This window comes from Symphalangus syndactylus, chromosome 18, assembly GCF_028878055.3.
Source record: "Symphalangus syndactylus isolate Jambi chromosome 18, NHGRI_mSymSyn1-v2.1_pri, whole genome shotgun sequence".
Classification (NCBI taxonomy): domain Eukaryota; kingdom Metazoa; phylum Chordata; class Mammalia; order Primates; family Hylobatidae; genus Symphalangus; species Symphalangus syndactylus.
Genome location: NC_072440.2, coordinates 70,202,128 through 70,225,940, shown reverse-complemented (window position 1 = coordinate 70,225,940; position 23,813 = coordinate 70,202,128). Strand labels below are relative to the sequence as shown.

General features: G+C 43.1%; 1 protein-coding gene and 1 long non-coding RNA gene across 7 annotated transcripts in view; one reads left to right on the top strand and one right to left on the bottom strand.

Annotated features, from left to right (window-relative positions):
- The window catches only part of SLC5A4 (solute carrier family 5 member 4), a 163,153-nt gene that overhangs the window by 8,366 nt on the left and 130,974 nt on the right, over positions 1-23,813 (bottom strand). For 3 of the 4 annotated variants that reach the window (XM_063623640.1, XM_063623641.1, XM_055254452.2), the window contains exons 4-11: positions 21,297-21,356; positions 19,955-20,059; positions 12,350-12,455; positions 10,416-10,496; positions 8,023-8,243; positions 5,757-5,892; positions 3,820-3,927; positions 2,095-2,245 (exon numbers count right to left, since the gene is read on the bottom strand). In XM_063623640.1, the coding sequence (XP_063479710.1) occupies positions 2,095-2,245; positions 3,820-3,927; positions 5,757-5,892; positions 8,023-8,243; positions 10,416-10,496; positions 12,350-12,455; positions 19,955-20,059; positions 21,297-21,356 (968 nt within the window). The remainder of the gene's footprint in view (positions 1-2,094; positions 2,246-3,819; positions 3,928-5,756; positions 5,893-8,022; positions 8,244-10,415; positions 10,497-12,349; positions 12,456-19,954; positions 20,060-21,296; positions 21,357-23,813) is intronic. The other variant, XM_063623642.1, reaches the window with a different exon arrangement.
- Positions 1-23,813, top strand: part of LOC129468645 (uncharacterized) — a 62,048-nt gene that overhangs the window by 21,034 nt on the left and 17,201 nt on the right. The window lies entirely within an intron of this gene.

The window sequence follows — 23,813 nt, the reverse complement described above, 5'->3', positions numbered from 1 at the left end:
TCTGGTCACCTGAGGTAGCATACCTTTATTAATTGTTTATCTTCCTGACAAAGGCATACATTCCACGAGGCAAGAATTTTAAAAACATACATTTTTTTTCCTATTTGTGTTTTGTGAGATAGTCGACATTTGATAACAGAGAGAGAGAGGGGAAAAGAAAAAGTTATTACTTTATCATTGAGACTTAAGGAGGATGTGTGTCCAAGATCATATACCTATCAGTGGGACGACTGCATCTTGGGCCTCTTGAACACCAACCAGTACCTTCTCTACTAAAGGTACACTCCTGCCCTCCTGTACTCCCTCTCCTACAGCATTTGTCCAGAGTCAAGCTCTGGGCCAAGTGAGGCCTTTGGGTTTTGCCCCAAGTGTTTAATTTACTAAAGCTATTGTTACTGTCACCAACAAAGTACAGTCTTTTAAATAGTTGGTCAGTTTCTCTTGATACCAATTTCTTTGAAAAGAGTAGACAAATTCTGATGTCTTACTACAGTGGAACATCACAGAGAAAGAAATTACACTACAGCTACACATAGCAACACGGTTGAATGTTGCAAACATAACATGAGCAAAAGAAGCCACATTTCGGCAGGTGGGGATGGCTCACGCCTGTAATCCCAGGACTTTGGGAGGCTGAAGTGGGCAGATCACGAGGTCAAGAGATCGAGACCATCTGGCCAACATGGTGAAACTCCGTCTCTACTAAAAATACAAAAATTAGCTGGGTGTGGTGGTGCACGCCTATAGTCCCAGCTACTTGGGAGGCTGAGGCAGGAGAATCGCTTGAACTCAGGAGGCAGAGGTTGCAGTGAGCCAAGATCGAGCCACTGCACTCCAGCCTGGGCGACAGAGCAAGACTGTGTCTTGAAAAATAAAATTGTATTTCAAGGGATACAAATTCAATTATTCTACTATGATAGCCTGAAGTTGGAAAAGACTAAGCTATAGCATCACAAGTCACAGTGGTTAGCTTTGGAACAATGTGGCCCAAGACGAACGAATTTCTGGGTGCTGGTAATTTCCATGTCTTGACTTGACCAATGGTTACATGGGTCCTCACTTGGTGACACATCTCTGAGCTGTGCATCCATGTTTTAACTGTTTTCTTTATGTGTGCTGTACTTGGATTTTTAAAACATTTTACAAAATGCTATGACAGGCCAGAGGAGGTGGCTCACACCTGTAGTCCCAGCACTTTGGGAGGCCGAGAAGAATGGATCACCCAAGGTCAGGAGTCTGAGACTAGCCTGGCCAACGATGTGAATCCCTATCTCTACTAAAAATACAAAAAATTATCTGGGCATGGTGGCGGGCACCTGTAATCCCAGTTACTCAGGAGGCTGAGGCAGGAGAATCGCGGAACCCGGGAGGCGGCGGTTGCAGTGAACTGGGAGCACGCCATTGCACTCCAGCCTGGGCAAAAAGAGTGAAACTCCGTCTCAACAACAACAAAAAATGCTATGACAATATAGGGTCTTCTCGAAAATTGTGAAGGGGAAAAAGGACATTCTGGTATTGATTTTTTCCTCTTGTTTCCCTCCATCTCACTTCCACTATCTTCAAGGCCCCCAGGCTGCTCAGGGTCCCCTGGGTTGACTTAACTCTCCAAGCATCCTCTTGGAATTAGTCCCTTCCCTGCTCCTTTGTAACACAGCCCAATCATTAATAAATATGACTGATGAACTCCTCTGTGTTCATGTGTGGAAGACTTAATCCGTTACCTCCATGTGATATACACAGAAACTGCTAGAGACAATGCATTCACCTATCAGAGTAGGTGGGAATTTTACACCCCATTAAAGTATTGGTGGGGTTTTATGAAGATGTGGATAGGGGAGTGATGTGAGGAGGGTAAGAAATAAGAGCCACTCAGAAGCATTTGAAAGACTGAAAAAGTGATTATTTCATTTAAAGGTATGGTTCAAATTTTTGTATCTGGAAAGTGATCACTTGAATTCGATGTACTCCAATGTCTCTTCCCCCCACCCAGATGCTATGATTACTTTCACCACAGCCAAAGGCAAGGGAACTCTAGTTCACTTCTACGTCTGTACTTCTCCAGAGGATTCTAGGTGGGAACCAGGGTTCACTCACCGTCCAGCTATCAGGAGCTCTTTCTCCGACGCTTGCTTCCGCATCTTGGTGTAGAGGTCAATGGTGAAGAGGGTGCTGGCACTGTTGAAGATGGAGGTCAGGGAGCTCATGAGAGAGGCCAGCATGACCGAAAGCATCAGGCCTCGCAGTCCTGGAGCCGGGAAAGGGTACAAGCACTGGTTAGTGGCTGGACACCACCTTGCTAAACCAGAGAGCGTTGAAAGGTAAAAGCATCATCTGGAACATTGGTTAACTGATGTGCTTATCAATACACATCAGCATGTGGAGTTTCCTGCATATTGTCCTGGTCACCTGAGAATAATCCAGTATAAATAAGTCAGGCATAGAAAGACAAGACATCACATGTTCTCACTTACTTGTGCCATCTAAAAATAAAAAACAATTGAACTCATGGATGTAGAGAGCAGAAGGATGGTTACTAGAGGCTGGGAAGGGTAGTGGGGGACTAGGGGTGGCAGAGGGGATGGTTAATGGGTACAAAAAAAAAGAGAAAGAATGAATAAGACCTACTGTTTGATAGCACAGCAGGGTAACCAAAATCAGTAATAACTTAATTGTACATTTTAAAATAACTTAAAGAGTGTAATTGAATTGTTTGTAACTCAAAAAGTAAATGCTTGAGGGGACGGATTAAAGCAAAAAGAATTTTAGTCCTAAACATGAACTTAGAGATCATCTACTGGAACCTAGTTTTAGAAGAGAGGAAACAACATCACACCATCTTTCTTTGGGTAGGGACTGTTGGCTTCCTGAAGACTTAAGAGAACTGGAGAGGAAGAAGTCCAGTAGGCGGTTCTGCTAAACAAGTCTTTGGAGGGGCAAAGCCAAGAGTTTTGAGCCATGATGGGAGCTTCATCCTCCAGTTCCCTCTGCCCATTAGTAATGGCCCTAAGCCTCCTAGGACAGAGTGTGTGTGGATGGGAAGCATGTGGTATTATGGTTGTGGGCCCTGGTCCCTTTCTCCCTCCTGTGTGTCAGGGTGGAGGAAGATGGAAGAAACATAGCCAACCCTTGATGGGGTAGGAGATCACCTGGTGAAGTCCTGAGCTCTGTACCCTTCTCCATTTCTGTTCACCACAGCAATGATCACCTTCTGGCATCCTAATAATTTACGTTTTCCTATGTGGTTTATTTTCTGTCTCATACTACTAGATTTTGAGTTCCAAGAGGTAGGGGACTTTGTGCCTATTTCACTGATGTTTCGTTAGCACCAAAGCAGTGCCTGGCACTTAGGCATTCAATAAATAGTTGCAGATTAAATAGATTGAGATATATTATTTGGTTATCACTAGCCCCAAAAATGCCCTCCCCAAAAAGCATAATAAATAGTTTATTTTATTTGGTTTATTTGGTTATAACTAGCCCCCAAAAAGCAGAAAAAATAGTTTACCTCTAGGTCTTGTGTTTACAAGTTTATGACTACGCAACTCTTTTACTGACAAACGGATCATTTAATTTGTTCTTGGCTGCCTCAGAAAACAGTCTTGAATCTGAAGGAGTAAGAATTCTAACAATAATTGTACCTGGTTCATTTCTGAAATTTTCAGGCCTAGCACAGAGCTGGTAACCTGTGGAAGGTGCTCAAGAAATGTCTGATGAGTTGGATTGAATTAATGGAAGGTGCAAGAATTGCACTATAACCCTTCCTCGAGGCCCGTCTGTAGACAGGCCTCTGGGGCTGTCCCAGCAGGGACATTTTCCTACCTTGGGGCATCAGTTCCAGCACCATCGTTGGGTATGCGTAGTTAGTGCAGCCAACATCAACGCCACAGTGTTTCACGCATTCAGAAGGTACCACACATGCTACCATATCTGGGGAAGAATTCAGAAGTGAGTCCAATGAGGCCCAAATAGGCAAAACCGACAACCATTAAACAAAGAGAAAAGGTGAAAGATCATAAGGAAGGAAAGACATTTACCTGGAAACTGGAGATTCAATTTTGAACTCCATACCATAGATCTGGCCCCTCTATGCCCAAAACACAACCTCAAGTATCTCATCCCCATAGCCCCTTGCACTGACGCATGGGACAGGGGCTCCCTTGGGACGTGGCCTAGCAAGAGCATTTGAGCAAAGAGAGGGAGTGGACCCCGTCCTCTGGGAAAACAGCAAAAGAAGAAATTCTTCCGGGAACACAGAGCTTCAGAGACTGACAACAACAGCAACAGGAAGTTAGGTCCTGCGTGCAGTCACATTTAGCCTAGTATCTTTCACCTGCATCTAAGAAGAGGTGTCGCTTGGATGGTCAGTTGGGTGACTGTCCCATGTGTGATGATGCCTCCCCTCTGTGGCAGTTGCACAATACCTTGTTGGTTTTTTGTTTTTGCTTAAACAACATTATGACAACAGACAGGGAGAATTGATAAAGAATCACCCAGAAAAATAACACCTCAGCACATTAGCTTCTTTTCATTCCTTCCTAATCCTTTTCTATAGAGAAATGTCTTTTTTGTAAAACTATGGTAGTCGTTGAGACATTATTTTGCAAGTTTCTTTTTACATTTAATACCATAACGTCAGTATTTTCCCAAGTTTTGAGATAGTCTTCAGTCTCCTGTTTTCATTTTTCCACAGAGGAGGTACACAATAATTTCTTTGGCCATTCCCCACTAGTTAGATACCTACACTTTTTTTAAGAGACTGGGTCTCACTCTGTCACCCAAGCTGTAGTGCAATGGTGGAATCATAGTTCACTGTAGCCTTGAACTCCTGGGCTCAAGCAATCCTCCTGCCTCAGCCTCCCAAGCAGCTGGGACTACAGAACACATCACCATGCCTAGCTACTTTATCTTATTGTTTTAGAGATGGGATCTTGCTGTATTGCTCAGGCTGGTCTCAAAGTCCTAGGCCTCAAGCGATTCTCCTGCCTCAGCCTCCCAAGTAGGTGTGATTACAGGTGTGAGCATTCTTTACCCTTATAAACAACATTACAAAGCTTCAGTAAGAAGTGACGTTGGTCCCTTGATGTTCACTTAACAAGATTTCAGTGAAATCAACTGATGCCCAGTTGAGAAAACATGAAGTGGATTCAGTGTTGTCTGATGGATTACCCCAATAAAAATGAGTCCTCGATTAGCCAAGAAAGATTTGGTTATATGTCCTTCACTTTTCATAATAAAGAAAGGAAGTTGAATTTTTTTGAGGAAGATTTTTAACATTAGCAGTTACTCTTAGCTGACTCAGAAATTTACATATCCTCAAACAACCTGATTCCAAAGCAGTGAAAATTGATTCAGTTCTCCAGTTTTCTCAGAGGGACGAAGACCTTCTCAGTCAGAGATGTCACCAAACTCAGACAGTACAGCTCACTCGACTCAAATTAACCCAATTCTACCTCATCCTGCAGTGTCCTTTTGCCATATTCTCTGGACTTCCTTAAATCTAAGCAACTCATGAAGATGGAACTCACAGACTCAAATGTCTATGAGACAGGCAGATGGTATGAAAAGGATAAAGGAACAGAGCGTCCAATATGCCAAATTTTCCTGCCTTTGACCACTGTGCAGGCTGCTCCCTCCACCTGGAATTCTGCTTTTACTTCCATCCAGAATGGATTTTCTCAAGGTTTTATGACATTTTAAAAACACTTCTCAGAATACAAGCATAAAAAAAGAGAGAACATACGGATTCAGGGCTTAACCTGTGTACAGGATGCGGCTGATCATCCCCGGCATCACCATGAGGAACATGGGCAGCAGCTTCAGGTAAGCACACATGATGCAAGCGGCCTTCACATGAGACATGTCCTTGCCACACAGGCAGCGCTGCACAATGACCTGCCAGGAGAACGTGACACACTCGTGAAACAAACGAGGGGATGATTTCAAAGACAGTCAGCGTCCCTTTCCAGAGTTTAATGTTGCAATAAGAAATGATGTGGACCAGTATACCAAAGAGCTCTCTGCACTCCTGTGTTCATTGCAGCACTATTCACAATAGCCAACATGTGGAATCAGCCTGAGTGTCCATCAGCGGATGAATGGATAAAGAAAATGTGCATAATACACAGTGCAAAACCATTCAGCCATGTACAACAACGAAGCCCTGTCGTTTGCAGCGACATGGATAGAACCGGACGGAGGTCATTGTGTTAAGTGAAATAAGCCAGGCACAGAAAGACAAATGTCACACATTCTCACTCATTCTCATTTCCTGAGGCGTAGCTCAGGAAGATACTGAAGGCTTTGATTTGCCCTGAAAGACGGAACAAACTAAGAAAGAAGACAACAGGCGATACTGGAAAAAGGAGAAATAACCGGAGTAGGGCAAAAATGAATTCCCAAAGATGATAGTGAAGGGGTCATTGGATAAGGTTGGGCACCAGAGGGAGTGCTGCCAGACTGTGAGAGGGCAAAGACTCCAGGAGAACCTTTCATTCAATGAGTAATAATTAGCAAGAAAATTCAAAGTGAGAAATTAAGAACTGGCCGGGTGCGGTGGCTCACACCTGTAATTGCAGCACTTTCGGAGGCCGAGACAGAAGGATTGCTGGAGTCCAGGAGTTTGAGACCAGCCTAGGCAACATAGTGAGACCCTGTCTCTATTTTTTTTTTTTTGAGACAGAGTCTTGCTCTGTCGCCCAGGCTGGAGTGCAGTGGCGCAATCTCAGCTCACTGCAAGCTCCGCCTCCCGGGTTCACGCCATTCTCCTGCCTCAGCCTCTCCAAGTAGCTGGGACTACAGGCGCCCGCCACCACGCCCGGCTAATTTTTTTTTTTTGTATTTTTTAGTAGAGACGGGGTTTCACCGTGGTCTCGATCTCCTGACCTCGTGATCCGCCCGCCTCGGCCTCCCAAAGTGCTGGGATTACAAGTGTGAGCCACCACGCCCAGCCGAGACCCTGTCTCTATTTAAAAAATAATGTTTTAAAAAAGAAAGAAAACAAGAATTAAAATTATTAATTCCAGGAACAAAAAAAAAGCTAAGGAAAAGTCAGGCAGTATACATCACATGGGTCAGCTGTGAATTACATTCAGGTAGTCACAAAAATGGTGGCACTGAATGCTGATCTCTCCAAAATTGTGATTGACAGCTATTGGGAAGATGGGGGAACAGGTGTGCTTGCATGGGGCTGAGAAGGGAAAGTTGAAAGACAGCTAAACTCTCATCCTTCATCATAGGGAAGCCAACAATAAAATCGTAAAACCAAGAGGGAGCAACACAAGCATTTATCTGAATCACTTGGGGATTGAGTTAATGAGCACATTCCAATTCAAAGGGTCTAGATAGGGTTATAGGGTCTGAGAGCCTTTATTCCTAGTGAGCTCCAAGATGATGTCCATGTTGATGGCTCACAGACTGCACATTCAGCACAAGGATTTAGGGAACAGAAATAAATGCCAAAACACTTACTTAAAAGAGCTGAAAGCATTTGCCTCTGAAGGACAAGAAATAGGGTAGAAAGCAGGGCACCATGCAGCTGTTTTTAAATAGCAAGCTCTGTAGAAGTGTTTGACTCTTTAAGCTGGATGCAGTGGCTCACCCCTGTAATCCCAGCACTTTGAGAGGCCGAGGCGGGCAGATCACCTGAGGTCAGGTGTTCGAGACCAGCCTGGCCAACATGGTGAAACCCCGTGTCTACTGAAAATACAAAAATTAGCTGGGCATGGTGGTGCGCACCTGTAATCCCAGCTACTTGGGAGGCTGAGGCAGGAGAATCACTTGAACCCAGGAGGTGGAGGTTGCAGTGAGCTGAGATCATGCCACTGCACTCCAGCCTGGGTGACAGAGTGAGTCAGACTCCATCTCAAAAAAACACAAAAAACAAAAACAAGTGTTTGACTCTTTAAACGATGTGTGTGCAAAATGGAAACTAAATGTTTTTCTATGAGACAAGAAAGAACAACACACATGTACACACACACACACAGACACACACACACACACACATACATACATATACTTCACCTGATTTGTGCACCAGTACCACAAAGCTGTAATGGGCATTCCAAATATAATTCCTGGCCATGGAATGTCCCCAGTCACAGCATCTCGGAAGATGTGGAAGGAGTCTTCCCGAGGTGTGTAGCAACTGGCACTGATTGTCAAGTTGTCCCCCTCGACTACGGACGGGGTGGCATTCATGTACTTCTCGGTAAAGCTCTCGTAACCTCCAACTTCGTTAAATGCTAAAAAGGCATCAGAGTAAAATGAGATGTCTTACTGAAATCTAAGACGTCCAATGTTTATGATGACTACTTTTTGGTGGAGGTAAACAAGCACCTCCCATCAGCCCACTCCAATCCTCAGTGACCCTCTCTCTCGCAGGTCCATGTCTTTCTGGTACCTCCACTGTCATTGGCCATGCTACCAGATTGACTTTCATGAAGTACACAAAGCAAATAACTCTGACTTGTCTTCCTATATTGCTCTTTGAAATTTTGAGTTAGTGTCTCTTTTAAGGTAAAAATGAAGCTGTTATCCAACAGGCTGACACTCATATCTCACAACCATTTACAGCATAAGCAAACTGGAAGGTGAGCTAACAAAGTGAGCCTCATGAAATTATCCATCAGAAAGCCCCAGCTCCTCTGAAAAAGATCAGGAGGCAAAGCCCTCTCTTCTTGACCCAGAGCTTGGCTCTTTTGATCTTACTTGCAATCTGGTTTTCTGGTGCAGCACTATATTTTGCCTGTTAAAATAAAAAATTGGAAAGATAAGCAGAAATTGGGAGTGGCAGGTTAGACGTGACAAGGGAAAATGCTGAGACTCAGCCTGTTCGGGTCTGGAAAGGCTAGTCAGTTGCAGAAGAGAATTGTGATTGCCCTTAGAAAGCTGAGTCCAGGCATCTGGGGTCCCTTAGTATAGCTTTAAATGATGAAAAATTCATCAGGGTATTATACAGTTGTAGGGCTGAGTTAACATTAATTTACTTCATCATTTAGCTGAAGGACTACTATGTGCCAAACACTGTGCTAGGATCACGTGCAAAATAAATATGCAAGGCAGGAACTTAGCCCAGTGGAGGATACAGACAATACAAGGAAGTTGCTTTGATTAGGTAAATATGGTTTGCAACAAAAATACATAGGAGACCCTAAGAGATGAGAGTCACCCTCTTCATCCTAAAGATGGCAGAATTGAGGCTTAGAGACCCTAATGCCAGGGAGTGCATCACTGAGGCCAGAAACCAAGGCACCATGAACAAGAGCAGCACAGAAGTTCTGGATAACTGAATAGAAAGTACACAAAGAATTGGTGCTAACAATAGCCTCTGGAGTCGCACTGTGCAATAGAAACATTCTGCAATGATAGAACTGTTCTGTATCCATGCCGTCCAGTATGGCTAGTTTTCCTATGCGAAGATAAATACCATAATAAGAGAAAACAAATATTGGCAAGCTGTAAATTAGATCAATATTGCTTGATGGCAATGAACTGAATAATAGTAATAAGTGAGCATTATTAAGAAAACTCCAACCTATATTTGTGTATTGTAATAATGTATTGTAATAGATTTCCATCCAAAATAGTCATAATGAGGTTATTGATGTTTTGGATGAAAATCCACTGCAATACATTGTTAGAATACACAAACACAGGTTGTGTATTCTATGTTTGTGTGTGATTCAGTTGAACTGACCAATACTCAGTTCTCAAATTTTTTCCTACTATTTAATCCTTCATTTCATAAAAATTCTATGTAAATGAAAGGTTTCTAGACAATACTTCTGTAAAATTATCAGCCCAGTGCTACTGATTTTGTCTGTCCTTAACACAAAGAAATTAAGATTAAATGAGATAATTTATCTAAGCAGTAATTTTTTTTTTTTTTTTTTTGAGATGGAGTCTTGCTCTGTCGCCCAGGCTGAAGTGCAGTGGCGCCATCTCGGCTCACTGCAACCTCTGACTTCCGGGTTCACGCCATTCTCCTGCCTCAGCCTCCGGAGTAGCTGGGACTACGAGCACCCGCCATCACGCCCGGCTTATTTTTTATATTTTTAGTAGAGACGGGGTTTCACCATATTAGCCAGGATGGCCTCGATCTCCTGACCTCGTGATCCACCCGCCTCGGCCTCCCAAAGTGCTGAGATTACAGGCATGAGCCACTGCGCCCGGCCTCTAAGCAGTACTTTTTAAAAGAAAGTGATGTTCTCTTCCCCACCATCCATTTCCTCATGCTGAGATAATAAAGCAACAAAGAAGTCAGGCAGATATTTCAGTGATGGGGATTATGTAAATGACTGGAAAGTGTGACCAGATGGAACTGGAAGGCATTCCAATAAAGAGCAGACAGACTGAACAGAAACAAGTCCCGTGATTTCCAGCCCCTGGGCACTGCACGCAGGGTCATCACTTACCAAACCCCATGAGAACAAAAGAGCCAATCAGCATGATGATGGTCTGGAGGGTGTCTGTGTAAATCACGGAGGCCAAGCCCCCTGGTGAGAGAAAGAAAAGACCCAGGGCATTTTATCCATGTGTCCTCATGTATTTTACCTTCACCACTGGGTTCTCCTCCACCCAGAACCCCGGAAATGACCCAGTAGGAGACATCAAAAGCTCCTGGGTGAGCCACAAGCTTGTCCTGGCATCATGATCTCCTCCGCACTGGTTCTCCTACTTCCCTTGCCTTCCCTGATTCAAAGTTTCTGTGAATTACAGTGAAGTTTCATCTTTGTGTGAGTTTTTGAATATTAAGTAGGGGAGAAGGCAGCACTTTAATACCATGAAAGTTTCTCTTAACCACCCCTCAATTTACGCCCATTCAGCACAGTGCACCTGCTCTAAAATATCTAGTGAAACCACTTTTGCACTAGTGCTGGAACGTATTATTGTTTCATTAATTCAGTACCAGGTATAGTTACTGTGTTTTGTGTTTTGCTGTAGTGTTGAACAACAACAACAACAAAAACCCAAACCCAACTCCTTTTTCAGTTCTAGGCTAACTAGGCTCTCAGTCTAGTTAGTCACCAGCACCTGCAACAAGATATTCCCTTTGTGAGAGTGTCATGAGCAAATAAGATGACTCCTGAACACAAGAGACTCATGCCCTTTTCGCTCCCTTATTCTGAAACACATGCTCTGTGAAAGTTGTCTGTACCAAAATAGAGACACTTACGCCAAACCCTAACAAAATGGGGCTGGGAGGCCATGAAGGTAGGGCCCTCATACACCTATGCCAGTAACAGGAACTGCTGGAAGACATTATCATGAAGACTGTCTCCTAGCAACAGCCAGTACCACCAATGAACAAACACCAGCACCTGCAACAAGCAGGTGAAACAATCATCTTTGTTTCAGAACAGCTTATGTGGACTCTCCCTCTCTGTCTTTAAAAGCCTCCCCTTACCCCAACCCGCTTGGAAGTCCTACGGTCTGCCATAGCACATGTATCCTGGTTTGCAATCCCTCACTATTCCCGAAGAAACTCCTCATTTTGGAGAGTTGATCTCTCTGTCACTTATTTTAGGTTGACAGCTCAAATGCACCAAAATGGCCCCAAAACTGTTTTGACTGTTCTAGCTGGTATTTTTCCTTACGTCTTCCAACTCAGCTGGTATACTTTAATTTTTATGTTAGTATGCATGAGAAGCATATGGGTTTGGGTTTTTGTTGTTGTTGTTCAACACTACAGCAAAACACAAAACACAGTAACTATATCTGGTACTGAATTAATGAAACAATAATCCATTCCAGCACTAGAGCAAAAGTGGTTTCACCAGATAGTTTAGAGCAGGTGCACTGTGCTGAATGGGTGTAAACTGAGGGATGGTTAAGAGAAACTTTCATGGTATATATCTGGTTCATGAGAGCCTGCTTGAACTATTGTCACACATCATCTCCCGCCAGCAACCCACTGCTCCAGTTCTCCTCTTCCAACTGCACCATTCATGGCCATGGCCATGCCCTGGCATCCTGTGTTCATTTGAACCTTGCCTTTCATTTGCTAGTCTCCTATCTGAGCTGCTACTTCCTCCCAACCGTCTGTGTGGATGATATGCTGAATTCTAAGTGCCAATCTGGGTACCAAACATGTAGCTGAACCAAATGACCTGTTTCCCACCCCATCCCCCACATAATTCCCTTCCATCAAGATGTTCACATCTAATATGGAGGATTCTGTGTTGTATGCTCTAGTTGTGTTTCTGGTGCTGTGCTTGACTCTCATAGTGGGAATGAAATGGTGCCTTTACCTCGGCAGTGACAAGGCTAACACTGAGAATGCTAATTGCAGGTTGGGGTGGGATCAGCAAAAGACAGCCTGAGTGAGCAAAATGTGCAACATACTCACCAGTGATGGTGTAAACAGCAGTCATAGCCAAGAGGATGAAGATTGCCAGGTAAAGGTCCAATCCCAAGGCCAGCTTGATGAATATGGCTCCAGAAAATATGTCTGCCTAAAAAGGGAATAGTCAGGATGAGAAAGAAACATGCATTTGAGGCCACTGGCTTCTCTGCCCCAGTGTCCACTCTTCTCAACCCTTCTTTTTCTGATAGACTCCTATTTATCCTTCAAGAATCCACTGAGATGGCCCCAGAGTAATACCTTCCATAAAGCCTCAAAAAACGATTTTCACTCTCTTCACTCTCTTCTGTATTCTCATAGAAGTTAGTTCATTGCTCAGTTGAGGTGCTTATTAAATGAAGTGACATGTCCTGAGAACTTTTTCTGTATCATGAGGCTTAGAGAGGCTGAGTTTGCTTATAGGAAGCCCCTCGACTGTGATGGAGTATTTAGAAATTTATCTTCTCCTTGAGCCCAGGAGTTTGAGGCTGCAGTGAGTGGTAACTGAGTCACTGCACTCCAGCCTGGGAGTGCATATTTTATAGATATACAATATATAAAATATATAACATAGAAAAATATATATTATATATAACATATTATATATTATATATAACATATTATATATTATATATAACATAATATATTATGTTATATAAAATATTATATAACATATAATGTATAATATGTTATATAAAATATTATATATTATATTGTGTGCTTTATGTACTATAAAATTTATTAATGGCAAAAACCACAATTACTTTTGCTTTTGCACCAACTTAATATATTGGATAGAAAATATGTACCAAACGGCCAGACGCGGTGGCTCACGCCTGTAATCCCAGCACTTTGGGAGGCCGAGGCAGGCGGATCACGAGGTCAGGAGATTGAGACCATCCTGGCTAACACAGTGAAACCCTGTCTCTACTACAAATACAAAAAATTAGCCAGGCATGCTGGCAGCCGCCTGTAGTCCCAGCTACTCGGGAGGCTGAGGCAGGAGAATGGCGTGAACCCGGGAGGCGGAGCTTGCAGTGAGCCGAGATCACGCCACTGCACTCCAGCCTGGGCGACAGAGCGAGACTCCGTCTCAAAAAAAAAAAAAAAAAAAATAGAAAGTAGTAAGCTCAGGATTTAAACCTGTGTGGTGTGACTCAGAAGCTTACATGGTTAAACACTTTGTTATACTGCTATCATGGAATTTTACTTAGTGAAATATGTGGGGAACACTTGGAGAAGTATAGATAAATTATTCCAGGAAGATGGTGAATGTGGCAGCATAGTTTGTGAACTTCCATGAATGTCTACATTAGACAGAGCAAGTTTATGGCAAAACCAACAAAATGAGATGACAGGGTATTTCCATGAGGCCCAAAAGGCAAGACGGCAGGTGCAAATCAACCTCAGCCACAAGACCTGCATGGCAGCAAGATCTGGGAGGAGGCAGAGAGAAACAGCAGCTTATCTGAAGAAACTTAGACATCCCCACATAGCCACCAGGTGACCGCTGAGAAGCACAGTGGGACAATTTCAGAACTACAGCAGAGCATAGAAGATGTTTTGCTTTAATAACCAGTGGGCAACTGTAAGGGCTCTTTGGTAAATTCCAAAAGGGTTCAGAGTAGTCTGGGTCAAACTCTCAAAACTAACAGCCAAAGCTGCCTTTCAGAACAGGGATCTACACCGAGAAGAAACTTCTAGAAGTGGCAACAAAGTTTGGCAAAATGAGGAACACCATGTTTGATGATACACTAGTCTTATGGTGGGGATGGAGGAGAACTGCAAATAAGTTCTGAATTCATATTTAGTTTGTTTTTTTGTAGCAGTATGGGCGAGGCAATTCGGAAATAATTTTCTTTTTAAAAATATTTACTTATTTTTGTTTCAGCCGGGCACAGTGGCTCATGCCTGTAATCCCAGCACTTTGGGAGGCCAAAGCAAGTAGATAACTTGAGGTCATTTATCAATTTATGCTTTTGTTATCTGTGGTTTTGAGGTCTTATCTAAAAAAATCTTTGCCCAGACCAATGTCCTGAAGCATTTCTGAAACCATTTTTGATGCATTATAGGATTGAGCAAACAAATTTTATATATATATGTGTGTGTGTGTGTATATATATATATGTTGATGACTTAGAGGGCCAGGATTCTCAATTGTGGAAGAGGGAACATATAAATATAGAACTGCACAAGGCAATAAAATACTGTATAGAGCTGGATTGGAATTGGAGGTATTAGTGTGAACTCATGATTTCTAAACTGTATATGTATGTGTATAGCTGCCTAAAAAGTATATGTATGTATGTGTGTGAATATATCTATGTGTGTGCATTTACATGTGTGTATGTACGCATTTAGTTCCTAATTATGTCAGCTAAAATAGTCAAGAAAAAAAGTCCACCCAATAAGCACACTTAGCACGCAGATTTTTGTTTCTAATACCCCCCGCACTAAAGGAGCCAGGGCTCTCCCAGAAAAATAGGTGATTCCAGGGCTGGAGCAGGGCTGGTACAAGATGAGTCTGAAACATTTTGTTAGGCCAGAATTTAAGAAATTGCCCAATAAAATGATGGGATCATGCCCCATCCTTTATACAGAATCCATTTTGAGGAACTCTCACTGGCCAAATGTGGTGTAAGTATCAAAATAACTGGCCGGGCGCGGTGGCTTATGCCTGTAATCCCAGCACTTTGGGAGGCCGAGACGGGCAGATCATGAGATCAGGAGTTCGAGACCAGCCTGACCAGCATGGCGAAACCCTGTCTCTACTAAAAATACAAAAAGGCATGGTGGCGTGTGCCTATAGTCCCAGCTACTTAGGAGGCTGAGGCAGGAGAATTGCTTGAACCCGGCAGGCAGAGGTTGCAGTGAACTGAGGTCACGCCACTGCACTCCAGCCTGGGTGACAGAGTGAGACTCCGCCTCAAAAAAAAAAAAAGTATCAAAATAACTGCATATAATAATATTGGTAAACCAATGATAAATAGGAATGTATCAGTCCATATCAGTAATACATAAATAGAGAAGGGAAGACTCCTGCCCTCAGTAGCCTGCTGAATGCTGGCTGGGAACTATGGAAGGAGTGCTAGGAGTTTTGGAAAATTATTATTTGGCAACCATCATAGTAAAGATTGGATCTGATAAGAACCATTTATGAATGCTAAATCTAGTGGAAAAATTTGAAGAGGAACTGGATATTTCAGTGTTTTAAAGGATCTGTCACAGACTGCTTATTGGTTACAGGGGAAAATAAACAGTAATTCTGTAGTGGAGAAACTGGGCAATACTTTGACCAGGTGATTAAAATTAACCTCACCATTGAGGAACAGATGGGCATTGAATGCTTCTAGATAGGACACTTTTAGTAGGATACATCACTTATGCAGTATTCCAGCCAAGAAGAATGCATAACCTGAATCCAACCATGAAGAAATATCAGGCAAATCCAAAATAAAGATTGTCATATTAAGAAGGGTGGAGTAGGGACTCTATCCTTCAAATTGTCAGTGTCATCAAAGACAGAAAAAGGGGTATGGAAATGCTCCAGATGAAAGGAGGCTAAAGACATTTGGCAACTGAATGTAGTACCTGACCCTAGACCGCATCCTGTACTGGGGAAGAAAAGATGATTAAAAAGGGTATTACTAGGTCAATTGACAAAGTTGGAATTTAAATGGCAGATTAGTGTATCCATGTTATGTTTACTTGAGTTGATAATTCCACTTGGTTTTGCAAGAAATTATCCCTGCTCCTAGGAATAACGATATACAGGGAAGCCTCAGTTTAAAAAACCATCATTTTACAACTGCCACAGTAAAGACTGGATCAGGTAAAAGTCACTGGATCAGATAGAATCATCAATGAGTGTTAAATCTGGGGGAAATTTTACATTGTAATTATTGGGGTTAAAGGGCAATGACGTGTGTAACAATCTCAAATAGTTAAAAACGTATGAGAGACACCTTGGGAGGCTGAGCAGGGTGGATCATTTGAGGTCAGGAGTTCGAGCCCAGCCTAGCCAACATGGTGAAACCCCGTCTCTACTAAAAATACAAAAAAATTAGCTGAGCGTGTTGCCTGCCTGTAAGCCTGGCTACTGGGGAGGCTGAGGCAGGAGAATCGCTTGAACCTGGGAGGCAGAGGTTGCAGTGAGCTGAGATTGCGCCACTGCACTCCAGCCTGGAAGACAGAGTGAGACTCTGTCTCTGTTTCTCTGTAGAACTTGGGGCTAGAAACAGGTGTAGCAGGAGATGGTTGTATTTTTCTCTAAGATTTGAAATAAAATCTGACATTTTATCATCCCACGCGACATTGATGTTGGCCAAAAACCTGTTCTTGATTTTCTGAGCCTAGATCCCAACTCGGTTGTACAAATACAAAGTACTTTCTGTAACTCTATTGCACATTGGGGTTTCCCAGGAATACCAACTAATAATGAGGGAAGATTTCACTTTTAAAAAAATGTTCACCATTTCAGAAAAAGAACGTTACCTGTGGAGGTGCCACGTGTGATATCTGCCTCTGCCTGCATTTATAGCTGTCTTCACTCATACTGCTTTATCCTCATCCACAGAGGGGCGAGTATTACACCACAGCCTTTTGACTTCATGTGTAGTTCTACTTAATCATTTTCATATTAAAACACACTATCTCATTATGGATTCCTTGGCCTTTGTTTCTATTATATAGTACTATTAAGGAATTAAATCCATGGCTTTGAAATTATATGTAAGTAGTTGACATATTATCAATGAATTTTTTCCTAAAGAAATAGGTACTACTCCAGGTCACTCACGCTGGTGTGCAATGGCATGATCTTAGCTCATTACAAATTAGCTCCTGGGTTCAAGTGATCCTTCTGCCTCAGCCAAAGTAGCTGGGGCAATAAATGTGTGCCCCCATACCTGGCTAAGTAATTTTTTTTTTTTGTAGAGACAAGGGTTTCACTGTTTAGCCCAGGCAGGTCTGGAACTCCTGGCCTCCAGTGATCCTCCTGCCTCAGCCTCCCAAAGTGCTCAGATTACAGGCAGAAGTCACTGGGCTCAGCCATCAATGACATTTTTCTTTTATTGTGATGAAACATATATGACATAAAATTTACCATTTTAACCATTTAAGTATATAATTCAGTGGCATTAATTACATTAACAATGACTGTAAAATATTTCTCATAATAAAGAGGAATTGCAAGGATCAGGATTTTCTTTTGCTATAAAGGACTGTATTAAAACAATAGTCAATATCTGAATAAAGACTGTAGATTGGATAATAGTTTTATCAAATCTCAATACATATGTTATTGCAGGTTGAGAACCAGTGAACAAGATGATCTTTTTGCAACCTGGGCAGAGGAGAGTTATGAAAACTGTCCTGTCCTAACGTCTCATAACGATCTGTTTAATAAGTAACTAGGACACAATACGTTATCAGAGTGTAAGAGTACACAAAAGGTCATGTATAAGGTTAATCATTATTAATGTCACTTAAGACAAACCTGCAGGCAAGAATGGACTCCTGCTAAGGTGTCTTTCCAGCCAACCACGGACTCTGCACAGCCACAGACCTGCACATGGCTTCCCTGCACCCACATCCAGTTCACCAACATTCTGTCCCTCCACATCCACCAGTAACCCTTCAGCCTGGGAGGTTGCATCCTTCGGGGGCCCCTTTTCACTGTGCATTGTCCACTGTTCTCTGCCTTCATGCCTGCTCATGCTCTTTTTTAAAAAAAATTTTTTATTTATCTACTTTTTTGAGACGGAGTCTCGCTCTTGTCACCAGGCCGGAGTGCAGTCGCGCAATCTCAGTTCACTGCAACCTCTGCCTCCCAGGTTCAAGCAATTCTCCTGCCTCAGCCTCCTGAGTAGCTGGGACTACAGGTGCATGCCACCATGCCCAGCTAATTTTTGTATGTTTAGTAGAGACGAGGTTTCACCATGTTGGTCAGGATGGTCTCTATCTCTTGACCTCATGATCTGCCTGCCTCAGCCTCCCAGAGTGTTGGGATTACAGGTGTGAGCCACTGCGCCCGGCCTGCTCATGCTCTTCAGAACTGGAAAGCTGTAGATGTCAGCACCAGAGGAGAATTGGGAGATTAGCAATTCCAATGATTTAAGAAACATGTGAACTCCAAGCCCCTGACACCTGTGAGCTTCTCTGCTTCCCTCTGCCTCGCCTAACCTTCCCATCCTGGGGAACATTTAAGTGCCCTCTCCAAGAGTATGACTTCCAATGCCATCCATCAGGGAGCATCCTCTTCTCTGGGTGTGCACGGCACATTTTCTGTACTTGTCCATGCACTCTAGTTCAGCGTGTATTTTAGTACATTTACATGTATTATCATATGAGACTAATTATTTCATGTGCAGAATTCTTATCTCCTGAACTCCCGTTGCTCAAGAATCTTTGCTACGCTCACACAAAGCTCAGTAATACGCAGTCAGTGCCGGGCAATGCTCACATTGCATTGGGAAGGCTCATGCCATCTAACCTAAGCAGCTAGTTCACTTCCAACAACCACTCGGAGCCATAGGAGGAGCAATAGGAAAGGTCAGCCTTTTCTCTCATGAACTCTGACACACCTGCCTAGACTGTAAACTTGAGATTATTTCATTAGTCACTGATACATAGGAGCAAATAAGTTACTCTGTTTTTTACACGTGCTGCTGAATCTTCAAATTCCTTCCTTCTTTCCTCACTGATTATCTCCCAAAAATGTAACGCTTGTTTGTTTATTTATTTATTTTTGAGATGGAGTCTCCCTCTGTCTCCCAGACTGGAGTGCAGTGGTGTGATCTCGGCTCACTGCAAACTCCACCTCCCGGGTTCAAGCTATTCTCCTGCCTCAGCCTCCCGAGTAGCTGGGATTACTGGTGTGCATCACCACGCCCGGCTAATTTTTGTATTTTTAGTAGAGACAGGGTTTCACCACGTTGGCCAGGCTGGTCTCAAACTCCTGACCTCAAGTGATCCACCTGCCTCAGGCTCCCAAAGTGCTGGGATTACAAGTGTGCGCCACTGCACCAGGCCCAAAAAAATGTAACTTTATAAAAAAGTATTTAAAATGTACTTTAAAATTTTGTAACACTTATTTGTGACATATGTCTTACCATGGTGGTCTTAGAGTGAACTTAAGAAAAATCAGTATAATAATACAAAGGACTTTCCTTTTGGTTCATGTGTCAGATAATCAAACTGAAAATGAAAATATAAATCTGGACATGGTCTGAGAAAGAATATAAAGGTTATCTTGCAATGGAAAAGGCAGGAGACCAAGTCCTTCTGTTTACTACTAAAGAGCTGTGTTACTTGAATGAGACGTTTTGTTCTTTCTTTACATCCATTTTTTCATATCCTTGATGAGAAGGGAGATTTATACTCTAGAGCTTCTCACGACTTAAAAGTCTACCACTCTACGAACACAGGGTCTTTGAAGCTCCCTTTTTCCTCATGAAGACTTTGAAGAGACACCCCTGAGAATTTAAGACATCCATATCCTTGACCCTTTAAAGGCTGTTAACAGTCTACACATCCAGCTCTCTGATATTAGCACTCTGGCCCCATGTGACAACCTCTTGAAACTAAAATGCCAGGAGGCTCTGAACTCACAGAAATTAACAAAACCACACAGATGAAGAGGGAGAGGATGGAGAGGTAGACCTGGAGTCGCTCCCCACCAAACCGCTTCTTGAGATATTCCGGCATGGTCATCACCTGCAGAGACAGACATTGACAGGGACTTACCCTTAGGGCCCTGTGCGTTCAGATTATTCAGCATTTCCTAAGCACCTGTGAGTGAAAGTGCTGTGTATGGCCCCTTCCTGGTGATGGAACCATGGCTTCTTACTCGTAGAGGCATCCCTGATGCCATGCACAGTGACTGGCAGAGGGTGGGTGCTTAAACCATGCTTCTAAAGAGAAGGACCCCCCCATGGATAACTCCAGTCAAGGTCTCTCTCCTGACCAATCTGCAGTCTCACTTTCCCACTGCCAGTTGGGCATCTCCACCTTAGTGTCCTGAATGCACCAAACACTCATCCTGTTGAAAAGTGAAATCATCATTCTCCTTGTCATCCATCATCTGCCTCTGATCCGGAATCCCTGGCTCCATTAATGGTGGCCTCGGGCACTCCCGACCCTCGAGCTTCAAGTCTTAGAGCTGATCATAATGCTTCCCCCTCCACTGCCTTCACCTTTACCGTGCCATCAAAACTGTCATCTCTGCTCCAGGGTCATTATGCAGGGGCACCATTGATTTCCCCACTGGCTGCAGCCACATTCTATACTGGAAACCTCTCTAGGCAAGAAATTTGATTTTTTTGTCTTCTGTATATTTCCAGCAATAGGCCAGGTGAAGGGCAGGGACCCAGGTTTCATGATTGAAGAGAAAAAATAAGTGAATAAATGATTGCCTGACAGATTTACCCGAACACTGTGGATATGGAACTGGCCCAGTTGTCCCATAGAACTGATGTCTGTGGTTTATTTGAATAAGCTTAGAAACTGATCCTCCCAATGTTACAACTTGAGAAAGTTACCTTTGTCTTATCTGAGTTCCTCTCAGGAAATCAACCATCAGTTCTCCCGATAGGGTCAAAGAGCTGAAACTCACTAGATCAACACAACTGGACAATGAGAAGCCAGACCCCTCGCCCGCCCGTTATAATTGTCTAACCCACCACCTGCTTCCTGTTGACCGACTTCTCTTTCTTATCCCCTCCCCTAATTCCTGTTTTCCCACACATGGTTACATATCTTCCCTGTTGTATAAACCCCTAATTTTAGTCCATCAGGAAGATGGATTTGGGACTGAGCTCCCATCTCCTCGGCTGTAGCACCTAAATAAAGCCTTTTTTTCCTGGCAATACTTATTGTCTCAGTGATTGATCTTCTGTGCAGTGAGCAGTGGTGCCTAGAACTGAACTCTGGCATTTTGGTAACAGATACTCACCCCCGACTTGATGTAGATAGGGACGAAGATCCACCCAAGAATCGGCAACATTACTGAGGACTACAAGGAAACAAAATAAGAGACAGTGAGACGTTAAAGAGGCTTGGCTTATGGACCTTCTCCTTATGTGACCTCTGAGTCTGGAAATTTAAAAAAAAAGTTGGCTTAATCCTCTCCCATTCAAACAATTATAATCCCAAGACAATTGTGAGTTCCTTTTTTTCTGTTTCTATGACTCAGGGGCCACCATTTTCTGAAGATTAACTTGTGGTGAAAAAGGGAAAGAAGATAAGGGATCTGATCCCATTGGAACCCCTGGAAGGTCATACAATCTTTGCCAAAGAGAATTTTTCTTGAATTGCATAAATGATAAATGGAGTGACAAAGCAATGAGAAAGGAACCTGGAGATAGGAAAATATCACCAGTGCTCCCCAAGTCTTCCCACATACAATGACGATAATAATATAATCTAGCATTAATGTGCAATTATTACAGAGTCTTCATATAGATCACTTACGCTGCTCTCAGCCTAAGTGAGGCAGATATGAGAAGCACAGTTATTCTTATCTTAGAGAGGGGGAACTTGAGCCTTACAGAGATTAAGGGGGTCCAAGGTCACAGTGACAAGGGGAACAGCTCAGTTCTCTGCAGCCTGCTCATCACACCCACTTGGTCCATAGGTCATTCTGGCCATGCCTCTGAAGACTGGCTTCATTCTGGTGTCCATGGCCCTATTAAAACAAAGCTCCAGCCATAGGGCATATCTGGAGGCTGGGTCCATCCTGGACTCCTGGATACTACTGAAGTAAATGTAGAGGCAAAATCTTCAACAGGGGAGGGGCACAGGCATGTGTGATCACTCAAGGTCACTTTCTGAGTTCAACCAGGGATGGTCTGTTTAAACTTTCACTATCATCCAACTTTCCTTTACACAGGCAGCGTCTTCGGCCTAATATGCACATGCATGTACATGAAAACACCAGAAAGAGTAAGATAAAAGAACAGAAAAACTCAGGCAACTCAAAAGCTATTGGTGGCATATCCATCACATGTCCAGCCATGTGCTAGAGCAAACTTGTCCAACCGGTGGCCCAAACTGGCTTTGAATGTGGCCCAACACAAATTTGTAAACTTTCTTAAAAAATTATAAGGTTTTTTGGTGATTTTTTTTTAGCTCATCAGCTATTGTTAGTGTATTTTATGTGTGGTCCAAGACAATTCTTCTTCTTCTAGTGTGGTCCAGGGCAGTCAAAAGATTGGACACCCCTGTGCTAGAGGATGGGCTAGACACATAGTGGGAACTCAGGGAGGAGAGATGAAAGGGAGAGCTAAAATGCTCAAGTGAACATAGGGATTGAGGCATATAGAAATGACATTCCTGGTGGGAATAACTGCTTGAGAAAAATCTTAGAGGTGTGCATGGAATGGACCAGGCAGAATGGGACCACAGAAGTGCTGAAGGTCAAACAAGAGGTGGAGGCTGGGTGCAGTGGCTCACATGTGTAATCTCAGCATTTTGGGAGGCTGAGGTGAGAGGCTCACAGACCTCAGGAGTTAAGAGACCAGCCTGGGCAACATAGGGAGACCCCCATATCTACAAAAAAACAAAAACCTAGCTGGGCATGGTGGTGCACACTTGTGGTCCCAGCTACATGGGAGGCTGTGGTAGGAGGATTGCTTGAGCCCAGGAGGTCAGTGAGCCATGATCCTGCTACTGCACTCAAGCCTGGGGAACAGAGCAAGGCTGTGGGAGTGTAAATTAGTTCAACAATTGTGGAAGGCAGTGCGGCGATTCCTCAAGGATCTAGAACCAGAAATACCATTTGACCCATCAATCCCATTACTGGGTATATACCCAAAGGATTATAAATCATTCTACTATAAACACACACGCACATGTATGTTTATTGCAGCACTGTTTACAATAGCAAATACTTGGAATCAACCCAAATGCTCAACAATGATAGACTGGATAAAGAAACTGTGGGACATACATATCATGGAATACTACACAGCCATAAAAAAGGATGAGTTCATGTCCTTTGCAGGTACATGGATGAAGGTGGAAAGCCCTCTTTCTCAGCAAACTAACCCAGGAACAGGAAATCAAAAACCACATGTTCTCGTTCATAAGTAGGAGTTGAACAATGAGAACATATGGACACAGGGAGGGGAACATCACACACTGGGGCCTGTCAGGGTAGGGGGCAAGGGGAGGGAGAGCATTAGAACAAATACCTGATGCATGCGGAGCTTAAAACCTAGATGATGGGTTCACAGGTGCAGCAAACCACCATGGCACATGTATACCTATGTAACAAACCTGCAGGTTCTGCACATGTATCCCAGAACTTAAAATTGACAAAGAAGACAACAACAAACAAATAAGCAAAAAAAAAAAATATATATATATATATATATCAAACCAAACAGGAGAACACTCTATACAGACACCCAGAAAAACCTGGGATATGACTTCCATTAATATACCTGGATGCTATGGTTTCAACGTGTAC